At 40.6% G+C, this 17,215-nt stretch overlaps 2 protein-coding genes across 7 annotated transcripts in view; one reads left to right on the top strand and one right to left on the bottom strand.

Annotated features, from left to right (window-relative positions):
* rock2a (rho-associated, coiled-coil containing protein kinase 2a) overlaps positions 1-9,788 on the top strand; it is a 43,166-nt gene extending 33,378 nt beyond the window's left edge. Inside the window, exons 27-34 of one of the 6 annotated variants that reach the window (XR_003834356.1) lie at positions 843-913; positions 998-1,086; positions 1,206-1,284; positions 1,374-1,632; positions 2,432-2,645; positions 6,628-6,722; positions 7,135-7,176; positions 8,127-9,788. Coding sequence is in view for 3 of the 6 variants with exons in the window: in XM_029460215.1 (XP_029316075.1) it covers positions 843-913; positions 998-1,086; positions 1,206-1,284; positions 1,374-1,632; positions 2,432-2,645; positions 6,240-6,318 (791 nt within the window). In the remaining 3 variants the exon portion in view is untranslated. Of the gene's footprint in view, positions 1-842; positions 914-997; positions 1,087-1,205; positions 1,285-1,373; positions 1,633-2,431; positions 2,646-6,239; positions 6,319-6,627; positions 6,737-7,134; positions 7,177-8,126 lie in introns of those variants that run through there. The other 5 variants (XR_003834354.1, XR_003834355.1, XM_029460213.1 and 2 more) reach the window with 5 other exon arrangements.
* A 28-nt stretch (positions 9,789-9,816) lies between these two features.
* Positions 9,817-16,559, bottom strand: slc66a3 (solute carrier family 66 member 3). Its single transcript, XM_029460216.1, has 7 exons — positions 16,329-16,559; positions 14,128-14,210; positions 12,991-13,060; positions 12,807-12,864; positions 12,386-12,506; positions 11,452-11,493; positions 9,817-10,364 (listed from the first exon to the last, which is right to left on the bottom strand). Exons 1-7 carry the CDS (start codon positions 16,472-16,474, stop codon positions 10,261-10,263), a joined length of 624 nt encoding a protein of 207 aa, XP_029316076.1. The 5' UTR covers positions 16,475-16,559; the 3' UTR covers positions 9,817-10,260.
* Between the last annotated feature and the right edge of the window lie 656 nt (positions 16,560-17,215).

Here is a 17,215-nt window from a genome sequence, read left to right as displayed (position 1 = left end):
CACTGGGTGGTGTACATGTAACTCTTATCCAACTGCATAGTCTTTGTAGGGCTCTACTGCATAGTTTAACTTTAAAAGCTTCATTCACATTGTATTCAAATTCTAAATCAACATTCAAATGCTGCATGTCTATTCATTGTGTTTTAAAGCCGGTGTTTCTGCACAGTTGCAGATAAAGACCTTATTATTAATATTATACTATGTGTAGAATTAGGTTCCAGAGGTGGCTGCATAGGACTCGTGTGATCCAAACATTTCCAATAAGAGTGTTGAGTGTAAAGTCCAAAACGTCAAAAGTTATTTAAAAAAGATGTATGTAATCATTTCCAAGATTCACAACATGTTTTTAATCCAACCAAATATTCTGCTTCAATCCTGCTGATTCATTGTAGTTATACTTTCTTAAAGTATATAATAATAGTGTATAAAAGTATATAAAAAACATTTTAAGAAGCAGGTTCTTTGAGGGTTTCTGTTTTGAAGGAAACAAACCAATTATTCTGAAAGCATTTGTTTATATTGGCGGCTGAAAAAGGTTCATTTATCTTCTAAACAACAAATCTAGTCGTTTTATTGAATTTGCTTGTACAAATAATTTGCAGAAAATGCTGTCAACCAATAAATAAAGCTATACAAACAAACAAACAGACCTTGTACCAGGACCGGTGTAAAGAAACAGCTCATGGAGGTGAATCAATATTGGCTTCACTTCTGTAGCGTGGAAAGCTTTCAGGGAAATTAAAATGAAAGCTACCTTGTATTTTACTTGGTTGGTAAATGTATTTTTTTGTAACACTGACAGATTATCATTGTGCTCACATACACCTCTTCCTCCCACTCAGAAACAAGGCTGGAGGGCTGGCTCTCTCTCCCAGTGAGAAACAACACCAAGAAGTTTGGATGGGAGAAAAAGGTATATGAAGTGAAGCTGCTTCCATAACGTATAACTGTCTCCATGGTTTAACATAACCTGAAACTGTGTCCTCTCTTACTGCAGTATGTTATAGTGAGCAGCAAGAAGATTCTCTTCTACAACAACGAGCAGGACAAAGAGCAATCTATTCCCTACATGGTGCTCGATATAGAGTGAGTATAACACACAGCCCAGGACTCGTGTAAGACTTAAACATCTCCTGTTAGAGACTTTCGTTGATGAATTGAGGTAAATCGGACTTTTAAATAATAACTACCTTTTCATTACACAGCAAACTCTTCCATGTGAGGCCCGTCACTCAAACAGACGTGTACCGCGCTGACGCCAAAGAGATTCCCAGGATATTCCAGGTCTGTGATCTATATATGTTTTTTTGTTTGTTGTCTGTCAAATGCACAAATTTGGACAAACGTCCTCATTATCTTCATCAACTTTCCAGATTCTTTATGCCAATGAAGGCGAGAGCAAAAAGGAGGCAGAGGATCCGCTGCCCATCGGAGAGAAGTCCAGCTACATCTGCCACAAGGGCCACGAGTTCATCCCCACGCTCTACCACTTCCCCGCAAACTGTGAGGCGTGCACCAAGCCGCTGTGGAACATGTTCAAGCCGCCGCCTGCTCTGGAGTGCCGGCGCTGCCACATCAAGTGCCACAAAGACCACATGGACAAGAAGGAGGAGATCATTGCTCCATGCAAAGGTGGGAGGCTTCACCTAGGGAGTCATGTATGAATTAATAGGTTTATTGCTGCAGGTTAAAGGTATAATATGCAAGATTTTCGCAACTAGATCTATGTTATATATATTTTGTTGAGTTCTGTACCCAACAATTTACAAACCTAGAGAAATCTACTTTTTCATTTTGTCACTTGAAATTGCGTCGCATCCCCCTTTGTACATACATCAGCAGTCTTCCAGAAGCTTTCATAAATTCACTTTTATCACGTTTTAAGGCACATTTTTACAATACCCTTTTTAGATCTTGATCATTCTAACTATATATGTTAACCAGATGAAGGATTTTATTTATCGGAGGTTAGGATCTTAAGTCATCAGAGAAACAAGCTGAGCAAATGTTAGCCTTTAGCCATCCTGTGTCCACCAGGGAAATGCTGAATTTTAAAGTGAAACTGCTTTATTCAGTGTTTTTACCAGTTTAAATCACTGGGTCTGTTTGTTTTGTAGAGGAGGAGCAGATAATTCAGCTCTCTGTAAATACCTCCTGAAAGGGTGGATCTTAGCTTATCAGAGAAACAAGATGATTAAACGTTGGCGATTCGCAGCTGCCCCGTGTCTGCCAGGCAAACACGACAATGACTGCGATGGTGGTGCAGACAAAAACTCCCATGATCCCACATACTTTACGACACCACCAATCTCTGTCTTGTTTTGATTGAGAGACCCCTAGTGGCAGAACATTATGTATTGTGCAATAGCAATGTTGCTAACAAAGATAGCTCAAGACTACAACTGAAAGTTGCCCTCCTCTCCCCCACCAGTGAACTACGACGTGTCCTCAGCCAAGAACCTGCTGCTGCTGGCCTTGACCCAGGAGGAGCAGCAGAAGTGGGTGAGCCGACTGGTCAAGAAGATCCCCAAGAAGCCTCCACCACCAGAGCACTTTGCACGCTCCTCGCCACGCGCTTCCATGAAGGTCCAGCCCAGCCAGTCCATGAGGAGACCCAGTCGACAGATCCCCACCAGCAAGAGCAGGTAGTGAAGCCCAACAGTCATGTCTGAACGCTTTTAGCTTTTAAACGGAAAGAAGTCTTACTGGTATAAGATTAGTTGTGTTCCTAGTTTCTATGAAGTGTTCGGATATCTCCAGCAAGATTATAATAGTTTTGAATTGTACATTTCAAAAATAAATATCTTACTTTTGACTTTTTGATTCAAATGTTGTTTAGTTTTAGTTAGTTTTTTTATTTATTTATAATTTGGGCAGGCATAATGTCTCAGAAATATGAAGCTATGGACAGAATACATGAACTGTGTAGGAATAATAATATATTAATATATATAAATATTTTGATTTGTGAATCGACTAGAGTCCTCTTCCACTACCACACTCGGAAAAAATTAGACCTGAGCTGAATGTTAAATAGCATTTGGTCTACTACAATATTTAAATCATGTTCTTGTTATTTAATTCTACAAGACTATACTGCAGCTATACTGTACTGCAACTGTACTGCAGCTATACTGCAGCTGTACTGCAACTGTACTGCAACTGTACTGCAACTATACTGCAACTGTACTGCAACTATACTGCAACTGTACTGCAGCTGTACTGCAACTATACTGCAGCTATACTGCAACTGTACTGCAGCTGTACTGCAACTGTACTGCAACTGTACTGCAGCTGTACTGCAGCTGTACTGCAACTGTACTGCAGCTATACTGCAACTGTACTGCAGCTGTACTGCAACTATACTGCAGCTATACTGCAACTGTACTGCAGCTGTACTGCAACTGTACTGCAACTGTACTGCAGCTGTACTGCAGCTGTACTGCAACTGTACTGCAGCTATACTGCAACTATACTGCAACTGTACTGCAGCTATACTGCAACTGTACTGCAACTATACTGCAGCTATACTGCAACTGTACTCCAACTATACTGCAGCTATACTGCAACTGTACTGCAACTGTACTGCAACTATACTGCAACTATACTGCAGCTATACTGCAACTGTACTGCAACTATACTGCAACTATACTGCAACTGTACTGCAGCTATACTGCAACTGTACTGCAACTATACTGCAGCTATACTGCAACTGTACTCCAACTATACTGCAGCTATACTGCAACTGTACTGCAACTGTACTGCAACTATACTGCAACTATACTGCAGCTATACTGCAACTGTACTGCAACTATACTGCAACTATACTGCAGCTATACTGCAACTGTACTGCAGCTGTACTGCAGCTATACTGCAGCTGTACTGCAACTGTACTGCAACTATACTGCAACTGTACTGCAACTGTACTGCAACTGTACTGCAACTATACTGCAACTATACTGCAACTGTACTGCAGCTATACTGCAACTGTACTGCAGCTATACTGCAACTATACTGCAACTATACTGCAGCTATACTGCAACTATACTGCAGCTATACTGCAACTGTACTGCAACTGTACTGCAACTATACTGCAACTGTACTGCAACTGTACTGCAACTATACTGCAACTGTACTGCAACTATACTGCAACTATACTGCAGCTATACTGCAACTGTACTGCAACTGTACTGCAACTATACTGCAACTGTACTGCAACTGTACTGCAACTGTACTGCAACTATACTGCAACTATACTGCAACTGTACTGCAGCTATACTGCAACTGTACTGCAACTGTACTGCAACTGTACTGCAGCTGTACTGCAACTGTGCTGCAGCTATACTGCAACTGTGCTGCAGCTATACTGCAACTGTACTGCAGCTATACTGCAACTGTACTGCAACTGTACTGCAACTGTACTGCAGCTATACTGCAACTGTACTGCAACTATACTGCAACTGTACTGCAGCTATACTGCAACTGTACTGCAGCTGTACTGCAACTATACTGCAACTGTACTGCAGCTATACTGCAACTGTACTGCAACTGTACTGCAACTGTACTGCAACTGTACTGCAGCTGTACTGCAGCTGTACTGCAGCTGTACTGCAGCTGTACTGCAGCTGTACTGCAACTGTACTGCAACTGTACTGCAGCTGTACTGCAGCTGTACTGCAACTGTACTGCATGTGGAAAACGGGTTGAATTGTGAAGCAATTCTAGTAGATGTAGTTGATAGAAATTCCTGCTGTCTCCTTTATTCGGTAGTGATATATTATAACTGAAACTGAAATGAATGTATGTTCATTTTGATGAGTTTTGTAACCAGGCAATATTGTTTCAATTTAGTTTTTATTACAGGATGTCGTTTTTGTTTAGTTTTGGTTTAGGAAAATATTTTTCAATTAAGTTTTTATTTCAGTTTTAGTTTAGTTTCTCCAGTGAGGCAAATAAGAGGTTTTGGGTTTTAATACACACTATTGAAAAAGTAAGCATGCTAAATGGACTATCTGCAGACAGGCTAGAGGTGGAATGGTACATGAGGTCAAACTATAAACGTCACATACTGTCTGTAAGGGATCAGGGATCTGGTGGCTCTAAATGCCTTCAAATCAAATTTATTTATATAGCTCAATATCACAAATTATACATTTGTCTCAGTGTGTTTTACAGACTGTACAGGATACGACACCCTCTGTCCTTAGACCCTCGCATCGCCTTAAAACTGAATCAATGCAATAATATCGTGTCATTGATACGCTATACCCAAATGTACTCATTATATTTGTCATTATTTCTGTACTGCAGGACTGTACTTATTCACGTATTACTGCTTTTTAGTACATCCTGAGTTTCTGTACTGAAGCCTCTGGAAGATCACGTTTCTTTTGCGTTCCCTGTTTCTCTCCCTCTGATCCATAAAGAAAGGCTGAGCTGTATTATAACATGGAGGCTGTGCAAAAAAAAGTGTCACATCATCTCTCCTTTCTGTGGTATCTGCACAACGTGTCCCTCGACTGGCAGTGTATTATAACTGCACTGAATCAACACACTGTGTGATCAGAGAACATACAAAACAATATTGCGAGGAAAGCAAAACCTAATCCAGGGTCACATAAAAGTTATTGCGAGGGAACCCAAAAATGATTGTAAAGGTTTTTGTGTGGAAACACAAAAAGTAGGTCAGAGTGACTTCTTCCCACAGTGACCCTGCGGGGACTCCGTAGTTAGTTCTCACGATGTAGCTGCCTGTTTCAAAGGCTTTCCTCCCTAACAAGTAAGAATATTAAAGTATTCTGCATGAATTTTCTGAATCTTTTGGCCTGAAAATTAGCCATGGTCAGCTCCTGGATAACTCTGTACAAATAAACGCTGGTATCGTTCTCATCTCTAGTGCATCCAGAGCCCCCACATCTAACAAAGCTATGTTGATATTTCTATACTGGCCTTGTGTGAAAGCTAATGGTGTGCCTGCTACATGCAGTGGAGCTGTTCTGGTAGAGGAATATAAAACCTGTCTGTGAGTTGTGGAGCTTTGTTCTCTGAATACAAGATGAGCCAGTCTCCCCTCTGCTCAGTCTGTGTCTCAGGATATCTGATACAACGCCACCGTGTCTTTAGTCAATGAGAACAGCAAGCCAACCCTTCACTCTACAAGTACAGACTTTATTTCTGGATACCAGTTTGTATGTGCAGTGATTGTTAACTGGCCATCAAAAACTAATCTCCCCTTTCAGATTGGAGGACTTTGGTCTTCAGGACTGGCACTGGGCTTTGGATGATATCGATGATGATTGTTCCTCGATTCATTTCTGATGGTCGCATAATATGGTAACGCTGTGTGCAGTGTGTGCTGTGCTGTGCAGTGCGTTGATTTCAGTGGCAGTGGAACATCGTTTCCACAGGGCGTCTCAATTTGCTTTGATTAAAAGAGAGAAGCAAATCAAATCTGGATAAAGCTGAAAGTAATCTGTGTGTGAAGAGCCTCTGCTGCTGTGAACGTGAGAGCCATAAGTGCAGAAAACTAAACTTTAAGATTTCTCAAGGTTCTCCAGTCACATCATCCTGTTAGCGTCCTTGTCTAAACATGTTCACTCCTCGTGACCTCATGTCCTCTGACCTCAGCCCTCGCAGGTCAAATGGCTTCACAGTGAGGCGAGACGACTCCCACGGTGGACAGTGACGACTTCTCCCTTTACCTTTGCCTGAGACACTTCCCTGTAAATGACTCAATGTGTGTATGTGTGTGTTTACAACCAAAACGTGTCTTTTGCACCTAAATGTTCAGACACCGTCCTGGTTGTCAGTTTGCGGTGGTGGTGGAGGGATATGTCCACGTGTTGGTCCCAGTGCATGTTGTCGGGGTTACCTCATAGCTTAGATCTCCTTGCCACTGGGGTGTTTTGTTATTAATGAAATTTATTCACTTTTATGGTTTTTCAAATCTTATTTTGGAGCTGAACTTTAGACAAATGTCAGATTTATATGATCACCTTTCATCTCACGCAGTCTTGTGCACGTAAAAGAGATCTCCTTTTGTGTTTTTAAAACTCTGTTACGTTATCATTGTTTGCAATAAAATGACTTTAGGAAATGTAAAATGGTATAATATCATTTTCCCTTTAACACTAGAGCCCGATGTATCTGTGATATTGCCTCATCGCAGATTTCTAGGTATTGTATTGGTATATGTATATTGTTTGTGTCGGCTCATAAGTTGCAGTATACAAAGATATGTTTGCAGTGATTTAGTAACAGTTTGTCCACCTGAGAGCAGTGACATGTTTATTTTGCAACATATAAAATGTCCCTCTCAGTATACAGTATGTCTCGGGCAGATTTCTTAAAAAAAACAAATTAAGAGCTACTCTTCATTTTATGTTTTTATGTAAAACATGGGTATTGAGGTCAACTTTGATCAAAGCCAGAAAAATAAATTCCCATCACACATTTCTTTATTGACAGACTTACGGACTTATTTAATTGCTTTGATGAAATTGCGCATTATTTTCACTGGAAGGTTCCTTTTATTTTGAAGTCACTTCTTATACACTCTTACGTAATACTTATAGTATATACACAAAACAAAGTGGGGGCAAGTTTCAGCGTCTTCTCTGAAGTGGAGGCATCCTCCATTACTGTTGCCGACCTCAACACGTACTAAAGTTCCTTTGGCGCTTCACTTCTGTCGCTCTCCACTTTTTCCCTGCTGTCCTCCTGATATATAAACATGTCTCACACACACTCTCCCAGGAGAGGCTGTCAGAGGGGGGGGGGGCTCGTGAGAGAAGCAGAACACCAAAGCGAGTCTCATGCTGACGGCTTAAGAAAATGACGTTTAATAAAAATAACAAGTTAATATTTGTACTTGATGATGGCGATAGTCATTTACTACATCCCACATAGAACAAACTGCAATACATGGAGTATATTCAATATATGTCCCACCCCTAGTGTGTACATACTGTACAGTCCAAAGAAATTCAGGTCTGAAGACCGAAACATTGTGAGTGAAGTGAGTTCAAGTGACTCGTGCAGGTCTTTAGTTGGTATTATTTATATCCTCTGAACACACTACAGGTGGCTGAGACTAATGTTGCGTCTGTTTCCCTCTCTTCCTCCAGTTAACCTCACTTGAGTGCGGCTCATCGTCGAGGTGGTGGGGTGCGTGTCCTAAATCAAAGACTTCACAAAGCTCCGTTTGCAGATCGGCACACTGAACTTCACACGTCACTTCTCCACATCCCTCCCTGCCGAGCTTCAGCCTGTGAGAGTCTGTTTTTCACATTTCTTTCAGTTGAACTTCTTTCCCGGGCATTTCCAGCGGGTAACGACGATCAAACTCACCTGAACACCTGTGATCTTTACACCGAGCTGGATGGCTTGGAAGCATATTAGCCAAAGTCTTCTCCCGGGCTCTTGAATAGAGAAATGAAGTGTCTCTGGGAGCTGGAGTGGCTCGTTCAGCTCCCACAGAACACAAGAGAGCTCTTATGAGCCCGCTCACGGCTGGCAACAAGGGGACACACTTACCTCAACACTTCTCACCAGGACACACTGTCTGACTGAAGGACAGAAAACTCTCCTCACCGCCTCGGGGGATTCTTGTGGCCAAATAAAAACATTTTTGTGTTTAATGAACAATATGAAGGGTTTAATGGGGGAACACTACACTCAGATGTTGTTGGCTGAATACAGCTAAGATTGTTGAACTTGATCCCAGTTACAGTATCTGTACTTATTCAAACTATTTTATTGATTGTAGCTTCTCGCTTCCCACGATTCTGCTTTCAGGCGCACGTCCACACGGGTCACAGAAACTTGAATAAGGTACTTAATCAAACCAGCTGTGACTTCTAGAAAAGGTCTGCAAGGCGAAGGAGGAGTGTCAGATTCCTCCCAGGATTTGAGCAAATAATTCCTTGAGTGCCTCTTATTCAGATTTCTGACCTGGGCACGCTCTGAATCACCACTTTGTTGTTGTGACCACAGGAGCAGGGTCCTGCTCTGAATGGCATTAGATGGAGGCCCAGGCATGAGATCCTCACAGTCCCATAATCTGTCAAACCTGCACTGTCAGTTATGAGGGTTAATGTTTACTGAATTCAAGGGGTGCACCGTTAACGCTTTTCTGATCCGAGCTCGGCTCCTTTTTGTTGTTTGAATGTACATCTGGGCTTTACCAGAGACGACACGCAGGCATTGTATTACTTCTATCCAAATATACTTGACTGAAGCCCCTTTCATCACCAACTACTCTGAGTGAACCTGCATGCGTTTGCCTTTTCAGGCACTTAATTGCTGTCACCCACAGGCCTCCACCTTTTTTTCTTTTTGTCATTCCTGGCAATGAACATGAGGGGAAATTACCAACAAGAAGCAGAAACAATGAAGGTATGCAATCATATCCCATGAGTCAAAATACTGAGCAGCACTATTCCATTGAAAGTTTTTCTAAAAGTGTTTGTCCTGATATTTTTGTATTAAAAGTAACCAAACTCTGAGTTTGGGCACATTGTTGTGTATGTGGCTTATATAGCAGATGGAGAGTAACTATTTGTGTGTGTGAGTGTGTGTGTGCCGAGTACTCTCCTTTAACCAAGAAGCATGTTTTATACATATAAATATACACAGTCTATATTTTACATGCCTTACAGTGCACATTATATTATTTATACAGCCTTGTCCACTTTGTATTTAAGGGCTCTACATCCAGATTGCATGTTTGCTACCAAACTGCTCTATAATAATAACTACTTCAACAATAAAGACATGGATGTGCCTTTTGGTTTTGGATCATTTTTCTGTGTTAAAAAGAAATATATCTTGGAGCTATCATTCTGTAAAAAGGTGCACCACAACTTTTACTTATTTTCTGGGTGAGTTTGTAACGTGTGAGACTGAAATGACCAATGTTAGGAGCTAGAATGCTTTATTAAAATAGTTCACAGAAGGACTTATAAAAGATTTAATATACAGTATTTCTTAGTAGCAAGACCTCAGATATTCTTGGCTTGTGCTGACCTATCTAATAACACATTTAGTTTCATACAGCAGGAAGAAAAGCATTTGTCTCGGTAGCAAAACATGTCACTGGAATGTTATAAAAAAGGATATGTGAGGTAAAAACTATAAAAAGCACATTTTACAGGCCACTATTACAAAAGCTGCTTACAGAACCGTTGTTACTCTTTAGGTGTGTGTCCAGAGGAACCCAGAGGTCTCTGCTGCACACAGCTGAGGACAGGAGTGACAGCTTTAGTCGTCTTTCTTGGACCTGCTGCGGCGCTGCCTCTGGTAGTAGAGCACAGTGAGCAGCACCCACATGTTGAGCAACGTCATGATGATGAACCGCACCAGGACTGTGACAAAGACACATTTTATTAGGTTTGAGATACTAATGCAAAAGAACTTCATGAGGATTCAGACACGCTAATCATCAATATATAGTTCTTTACATGACGAACGGATGTGCAAGTTAAAAGAATGTGCTTACAATGGTCACCGGTTTGCATTAAGTTATATTAACAGTTTTATTCTCTACAAACAATCATGAGACATTCCCCTCTTCTGTAGAAAATGTTCCTACTTCAGATGGAAAAAGACAATAAATGTTCTGCGGCCGTAAACTGTTGAACTCACTTATTTGGATCTGAATATTAAACTCATGTCTATCACGCTACTTCCTTCCTGTCCAGTGCGTAACCGTGGCCGGATATTAGCTTTAAATCAATTAGATTCTCTAAATGCCTTTTTCCTTTCAGCATCCTGGTTCACTTCCCCTTCGTTTCTGACCAGATGGGACTAACTATACTGATCGAGTACTTTCTTTTATAGAAATATTTTGCCGTTGCATGCGGAGGACGAGCCAACCAGACACAGGACCGGGGGCTTAAGGTGGCCAGTCCTTCTGTTTAGAGTGAGCTGCGTAGAACAGCCACAAAGACATGCAAAACAAACCCACAAGGGACTCAAAACGCCCGCTGAAAAGACTCAAAACGGCCACAAACAGCTATAAAGAGTGTTTTGTGTCTCTTGTAGTTTAGTCTTGCTCATATGAAGGAGGGGTGGGGGGGCCTTTTACATGTCTGTGCCCAGAGGCCTGTTGTCTCATGATTCATTAATGGAAAGTGGAAATTACGATTGCAGGTTCGGTTTCCCATTTCCCAGCTTTCTCCCTTGAAAGCATGTAAAGCTCCAAACCTGGTCCCCAATGAGCTTTTAGAGACGGATACTGAACACCCAGAAGCTTCCCTCTCAGGGAACTTCTCTCACAGCAAAAGTTTTCCTCAGCATAACATCACAAAAGGAAATATCCTTAGCTCATGTAAAACTATGATAAGGCATTTAGGAAACAAATCTTTTAAAAAGGATTGCTTCTGGAGTGTTTATAGAGCTCTGTCGGGATACTGCACATCCCACAGTCATTTGTCATTCACTTTGACTTACCCTGCATGTCTCCAGTTGTCACTGTGGTGGTGTAAATCCGTGCTGAGACAAAGAGGAAGCCGAGTTAATGACATGCTCATTATCAAAGAGCATCTGATAATTCATTAATGAAGCGTGGAATTGCTAATTTATTCAATTAGGAGTAGAGTAAATAGCACAATACATATTCATGGCCTGAAACACAACAGTGACAGTACTTTAGGGAGAAGAAAGTCTCATGAATGTGTTAAGCACTTCTGCATTTATTAAGAATGCGGGTTAAAACACATAATAGGACAATATTGGCCTTTATTTGAAAAGTGGAGATCCGTATATGTATTTATTGTATCCCAGTCTGCTCTGGGTGTTATACGACTTAATTAAGCTGAACTGAACCGATTCTATTGAGACTTCTTTCAACGGTATCACTCAGATATACCTGTAATGTGTTTTATGATGTTTTCTTTCCACTAGTCTGAAAGAAAACACGTTATGGACGCAAAATAGCCCAAACTCACAAAATTGACAAGTGCATGAAAAACTGATTTTGCCAGAGTTTTTTATAAACATTTTATAAAAGTAATTGATCATTTGAGGATATAAAAGGAGTCTGAGCCCACTGATGATTATCACTACTACTCAGTCCTCCTGATAGAAGTAGCTTTTAACATCTTCAGACTCCTTGTTTTAGTTTCACAGCCTGCAACTACTCTTGTATATTCTCTCTCACGGCTCTTTAGTGTTATGTTAAATGTTAAAACTCCCACTGTATTTCCACCTCGCCACCAACAAACAGCAGACGAAGTTAATGGTGAACATCGTGGAGCATTTAGCAGCTAAAGAGCCATTATGTTTCCCTCAGGAGCTGGTGGAGGGCAAAACGGAGCTAAAATGAGTGAATTTGATGAATAAAATAAAAAAAGATGTGTGTTCATGTCCATAAAGTGATACTCACCAATACATGAGTAGGTAGCCATAGCCCAGGAGAGGGCGCTAACCTGTCCCGCGTCCTTAGAGCTCCACAAGCACTGCAGTTGGGCAAATTTACTGGCTGCACTGATGAACGTACACAGACTCTGAGGAGAGAGTGGAGGTCAGACTGAACGCACATTTAGTGTTTCTGCTCACATAACATCACCAGTGTCAGCGTAAAAGCTTCAAACACTGTGTAGCCTGAAAAAACTACAACTTTCAGGTGTTTCTCACCGATGTGTATGCAAATACTATATTCAAACATCCATCTCATTAAACAACTGGGGTATTTGGCATTTCTAAGGTGTGATACACCAGGTCAGGTGACCATTACTCCTGACTGATGACATGCCATCTCTCTGCTTACTTTGTGACTTATGATTGACGTTTAAATGATTTATTACCATAGCCAAATCTATGATCCACTTGTCCACAGTGAGGAGCCTCCAACCCCCGACAAACCTGAACACATTATGTTAAGGCAATAACACGTGACATACTGTCAAGAGCATCAATAAAAGGCCAATGGGTGGTTGGGTTTCTGCCACCGAGTGAACACATTTCTGTTTGAAAGTGATGAAAAGATACAGCAAGGTGTAGACGAGGCTCTGCCGCAGGCTGCCGTTATAGTGCAGGATGAGGAGCAGAAGAATGGCATCTGAGGACACAGGGTAGAACACGCACGTGATCAGCATAATGTCTCATTAACTCACGCAGAAACTGACCTCTGCTTTACAAACTGTATACAAGAAGTGGAGTTAGCCACCGTCACGTCCCCCGTTGGTGTGAGAAGGGTCTATCTGCAGGCAACACGACACGGCAACTTTACTACACGACACGCCCCCTGAGATGATTCCCAGGATTAATATACTCATTTTTCTAAACCTAGTGAAGTAGTTTTGGTGCCTAACCAAACAGACCGTTTCGGGGGCGTGTCCTGTAGTACTGTGGACCCGCAGATAGACCTACTTGTCTAGTTTGGGGTTTTGGCCGTCTCCATTATGTTTTTTGGGAACCAAAAGTGATACGAGAGTGTGGATCTAAGGACTACCGAACAGTGAACAAGACATTTTTAGGCGACCAAAATGTTAAAATTCATAACTTGACAGGAAAAAGTGTTTACTGAGGTAATAAATCAAGTGAGGAGTAGGAAGTAGTTTTCTTATAGACTTCTATACAATCTGGTGGATATTAGACAGAATGCAGGTTTAAGGCACCACTGCACTTCTCTCACCCGCAGGTTGCCGCTTGTCTTCTACACATTCAATATCTGAGTCCTCCATTGTTAAGAGGTCAGTAACGGACCTCCTGGGGGGGATATGGGCGGCACGAGAGGCTTAAGTACAGTAGGAGGAGGGATGTTATTGTGGTTGCCACTGGTTACAAATACAAATCAATAAAAAAGGTCAATGATGCCTTAATGCCCCTCTCACATGTGACCCAAGTCAAGTCACATGTGACTACTGTGACAGAACATTCTCACAGGACATCAATTATTGCTCACGTCAACCACGAGGATGATCCATTGACTGTCAAACCCCCATGTGTAACATTAAACCATGGACACATAATTGTCAAAGTGAAACTATTACTTTAATTATCTCACTAGACAGGGACTGTGGAGGGGTATACGAGGCATTGGAAAATATACTAATTAAGGAGTCCAGATCCAAAAGACATACAACAGAATATCTGAGGAAACATCTGTAACTTCAGACGGCTCACCTTGAGCGATGAGGATTGGATATTCCAGGTATGTTGGAGGTGGGTAGTCATAGTACATCTGGTACGTAACAAAAACAATGAACCTGTAAAGCAGACGGTGTCAGGTATTACATTTTGTTAAGATGTTCAGTACTGATTAATATGTTCCATGTTCAAGAGCAGACAAGGCTGAGCAGAAGAAAAGAAGCCTGATGCAGTGGGAGAGGATTCAACAGACTCAGCCTCCAATAGATGGAGCTGGATGTTTATATGTTTCCAGGCTGTAGGTTAGCACAGGTTCCTGTGTGCAGGGCTGAGGATCTGATGCGAGGGGAAGTGACCTTAATGATAAACAATCCAAATTAAATTCAAGTTGAAGCTACACAATGTAAGGCACATTTCATACAAAGGTGCTTTATATAATGGAGTTAAATAAAGAAACGGTGAGAGAAATACGACTTATTTTTAAATAAAGAAGTTTTAAAGGAAGAATTAGAATTTGAAATAAATAAAAAACAGATTAAAAAAATAGGGAAAATAAAAGATGCAAGTTCAGCGCAAGGCATTTTCACACAAAGAAATCTCTCAGCGACAGAAGTTGAAGGCAGAATTGAGTTTTTACACTTAAAAGGACTGTTAATAAATGTAGTTTAGTTTCTATCTGAATAGGGATATGCCACATCATCAGATGCACAATTTACAGTAGTAATCTATGCCAATGTAATATATATTTTTGAGCTGCAACGATTGGTCGACTTCTCGATTAGTCGATCAACACAAAAATAACCGGCAACTATTTGGATAATAAATTAATCGTTAAAATAATCTTTCAGCCCCTCAAATATTGAGGTTTCCTGCTTTTCTCGGTTCTATATCATATCAAACTGAATATATTTGGGTTCGGACTGACAAAATAAAACAATAAATAATCTTTTTAAAATCGTTAGTTGCAGCCCTAATATAGTTATAAAAATTAATTTGATTTGGTATAAACACACCTGTAGTGAAGTACGGCAGCAACTAAAGATTATTTTTTAATTATCAATAAATCTGCCCATTATTTTCTGGATTAATCGTTTTGTCTATAAAATGTCAGAAAATATTGAAAAATGTGCATCCAAGTCCAAGGTGATGTTTTTAAATGTCTTGTTTCGTCAGTCCAAAACTCATAATCACAAAACAGAGACAAGCAGAAGAGCTCCATATTTGAGTAGCTAAAAACATAGTTTTATGACATTTTTGCAGGAAAAACTACTTCAACAATTAATCGATTATCAAAATAGTTGAAGATTATTTTCCTATAGATCGATTAGTCGATTAACTGCTGCAGCTCTACAGTGCAGATTTAAGGCTTGGCTATTCAACAGTAACATGCACACTGACAGCAGGCGACTGCTCACCGGCACAGTGGAGACAGTTAGGACAGAGAGGCTACTGCCAGGCACCCGGCACACACAGCATGGAGAAAGCATACAGCCTTACTGACACAAACTAAATATGATCCTTGTGGAACTTTAATAGAACCTTCAAACATTTAAAAATAGTAAGGCTATATCTCCACTGGCTGGGAATTTGAAGGCAGATTTATTCCTCGCTTTTTGTTTGTGTCAATAGTTCCTGTTCCAGACGCACGAGCTAGTCTATTGCACTGACAACCTCAGACACACAGATACACACAGATGTTCGTACTAACAGACCTAACTGCTCAGCTCAGTAAACAACACACAATTGTTTAGTGTTAAGCCTTCACAGGGGGATTATTTTTTATTAAGCAGCTTTTCAGTTCAAAACTCAGCTTGGATCCTCCTGGAGACAATCTCTAATGTCCTATTTTACGTTACCGAAAAAGAGAGTGGCTTTAAATGTGTAACACTGGTGTAGTGAGGCTTTTGGAGCAACAGTTTTTGTATAGTTTTATTCAAAAACAAAAAGGTAGATGGTGGTTCAGATGTATTTATATAACATGAAAAGACATGTGTGCCTTTACCTATAACCAAAGTAATAATACATTAGAAACATTTTAAATGGAGTTTGGAGGTGGGCTGATTTTCACCAGTTGTAGCCGGTGAGGAACAGGAAGACATCATCACATCAACACCGGCATTGAATAATAATAAGTCATGCACTGCATACCTTATCTCATTGGTCACAATAGAGTTCCCTTTCCCCTTAAATTGCACACTTTACAGGTCAACAACCGCAATTAGCGAAAACTCACATACCCGGTCAACTCGAGGAGAAGACTGTTGAGGCTGACTCCAGCCGTGGATTTGGCTCGTATCAGTACGAATATCTGCGGGAACTTCAGCACCATGCACACAAACAGGGTGCTGAAATTGGCGGCATGCAGCAACGTGTCGGACGACATTGTTAACAACTAAATGTGAGCTCTGGATCGTCAGAGAGGATTGAGTTCAATGTGTCAGCCAGATGCTGCTGCTGCGCTGTCACCAAGGTCAAGATAGATGCATTTAGAAAAGCTTTCCGTTTTGTACTTTCAAAATAAAAGAAAGTAAAGTTTCTCCAGCTCCATACTACAACTGCTGACACTTTCCTGAACTATTCATTTGTTTATTTTTCCATTCCCCTTTATTATTACCGCCTAGTTTAAAAAAAATACATATGTCTACATTTTATTATTATTATAAAAAAAGATTTTTTTATTTCTCCCCTTACACACACAGTCATTCACATAGACACGTGTGCAATATGTAACAGATTATTCCTTATACACTGATTTATTACACTAATTAGTCACAGTACCGGCAATATATTAGAATTATTTACTCAACTGTTCTGAACTAAATACTTTTACTTTGAAGGCAACGATCTTTGATTTCCTTTATTATTCTGTGAAATTTCCCCTTCAGCTGGCGGCTTTTCTCACTTCCGCATACATCCACTGAGAGCTGATTGGCTTGTTGGATTCATACTTTACACGGACGTAAATTTGAAGTCTTCTCATTTCAGAACCTAAGAAATGTCTCTCTTCCTGTATTCTCGTTGAAGTCTGCATTTCAACATCCTGGAAACTACACTATGAGGTCCTCAGTCTGCAGTCACATTATGAAAAGCATGCACTAATACTGACATACTATGTAAAGCAAAC

This window comes from Cottoperca gobio, chromosome 22, assembly GCF_900634415.1.
Source record: "Cottoperca gobio chromosome 22, fCotGob3.1, whole genome shotgun sequence".
In the NCBI taxonomy this organism is placed as follows: Eukaryota; Metazoa; Chordata; class Actinopteri; order Perciformes; family Bovichtidae; genus Cottoperca; species Cottoperca gobio.
This window is presented reverse-complemented; position numbering and strand designations above follow the sequence as displayed.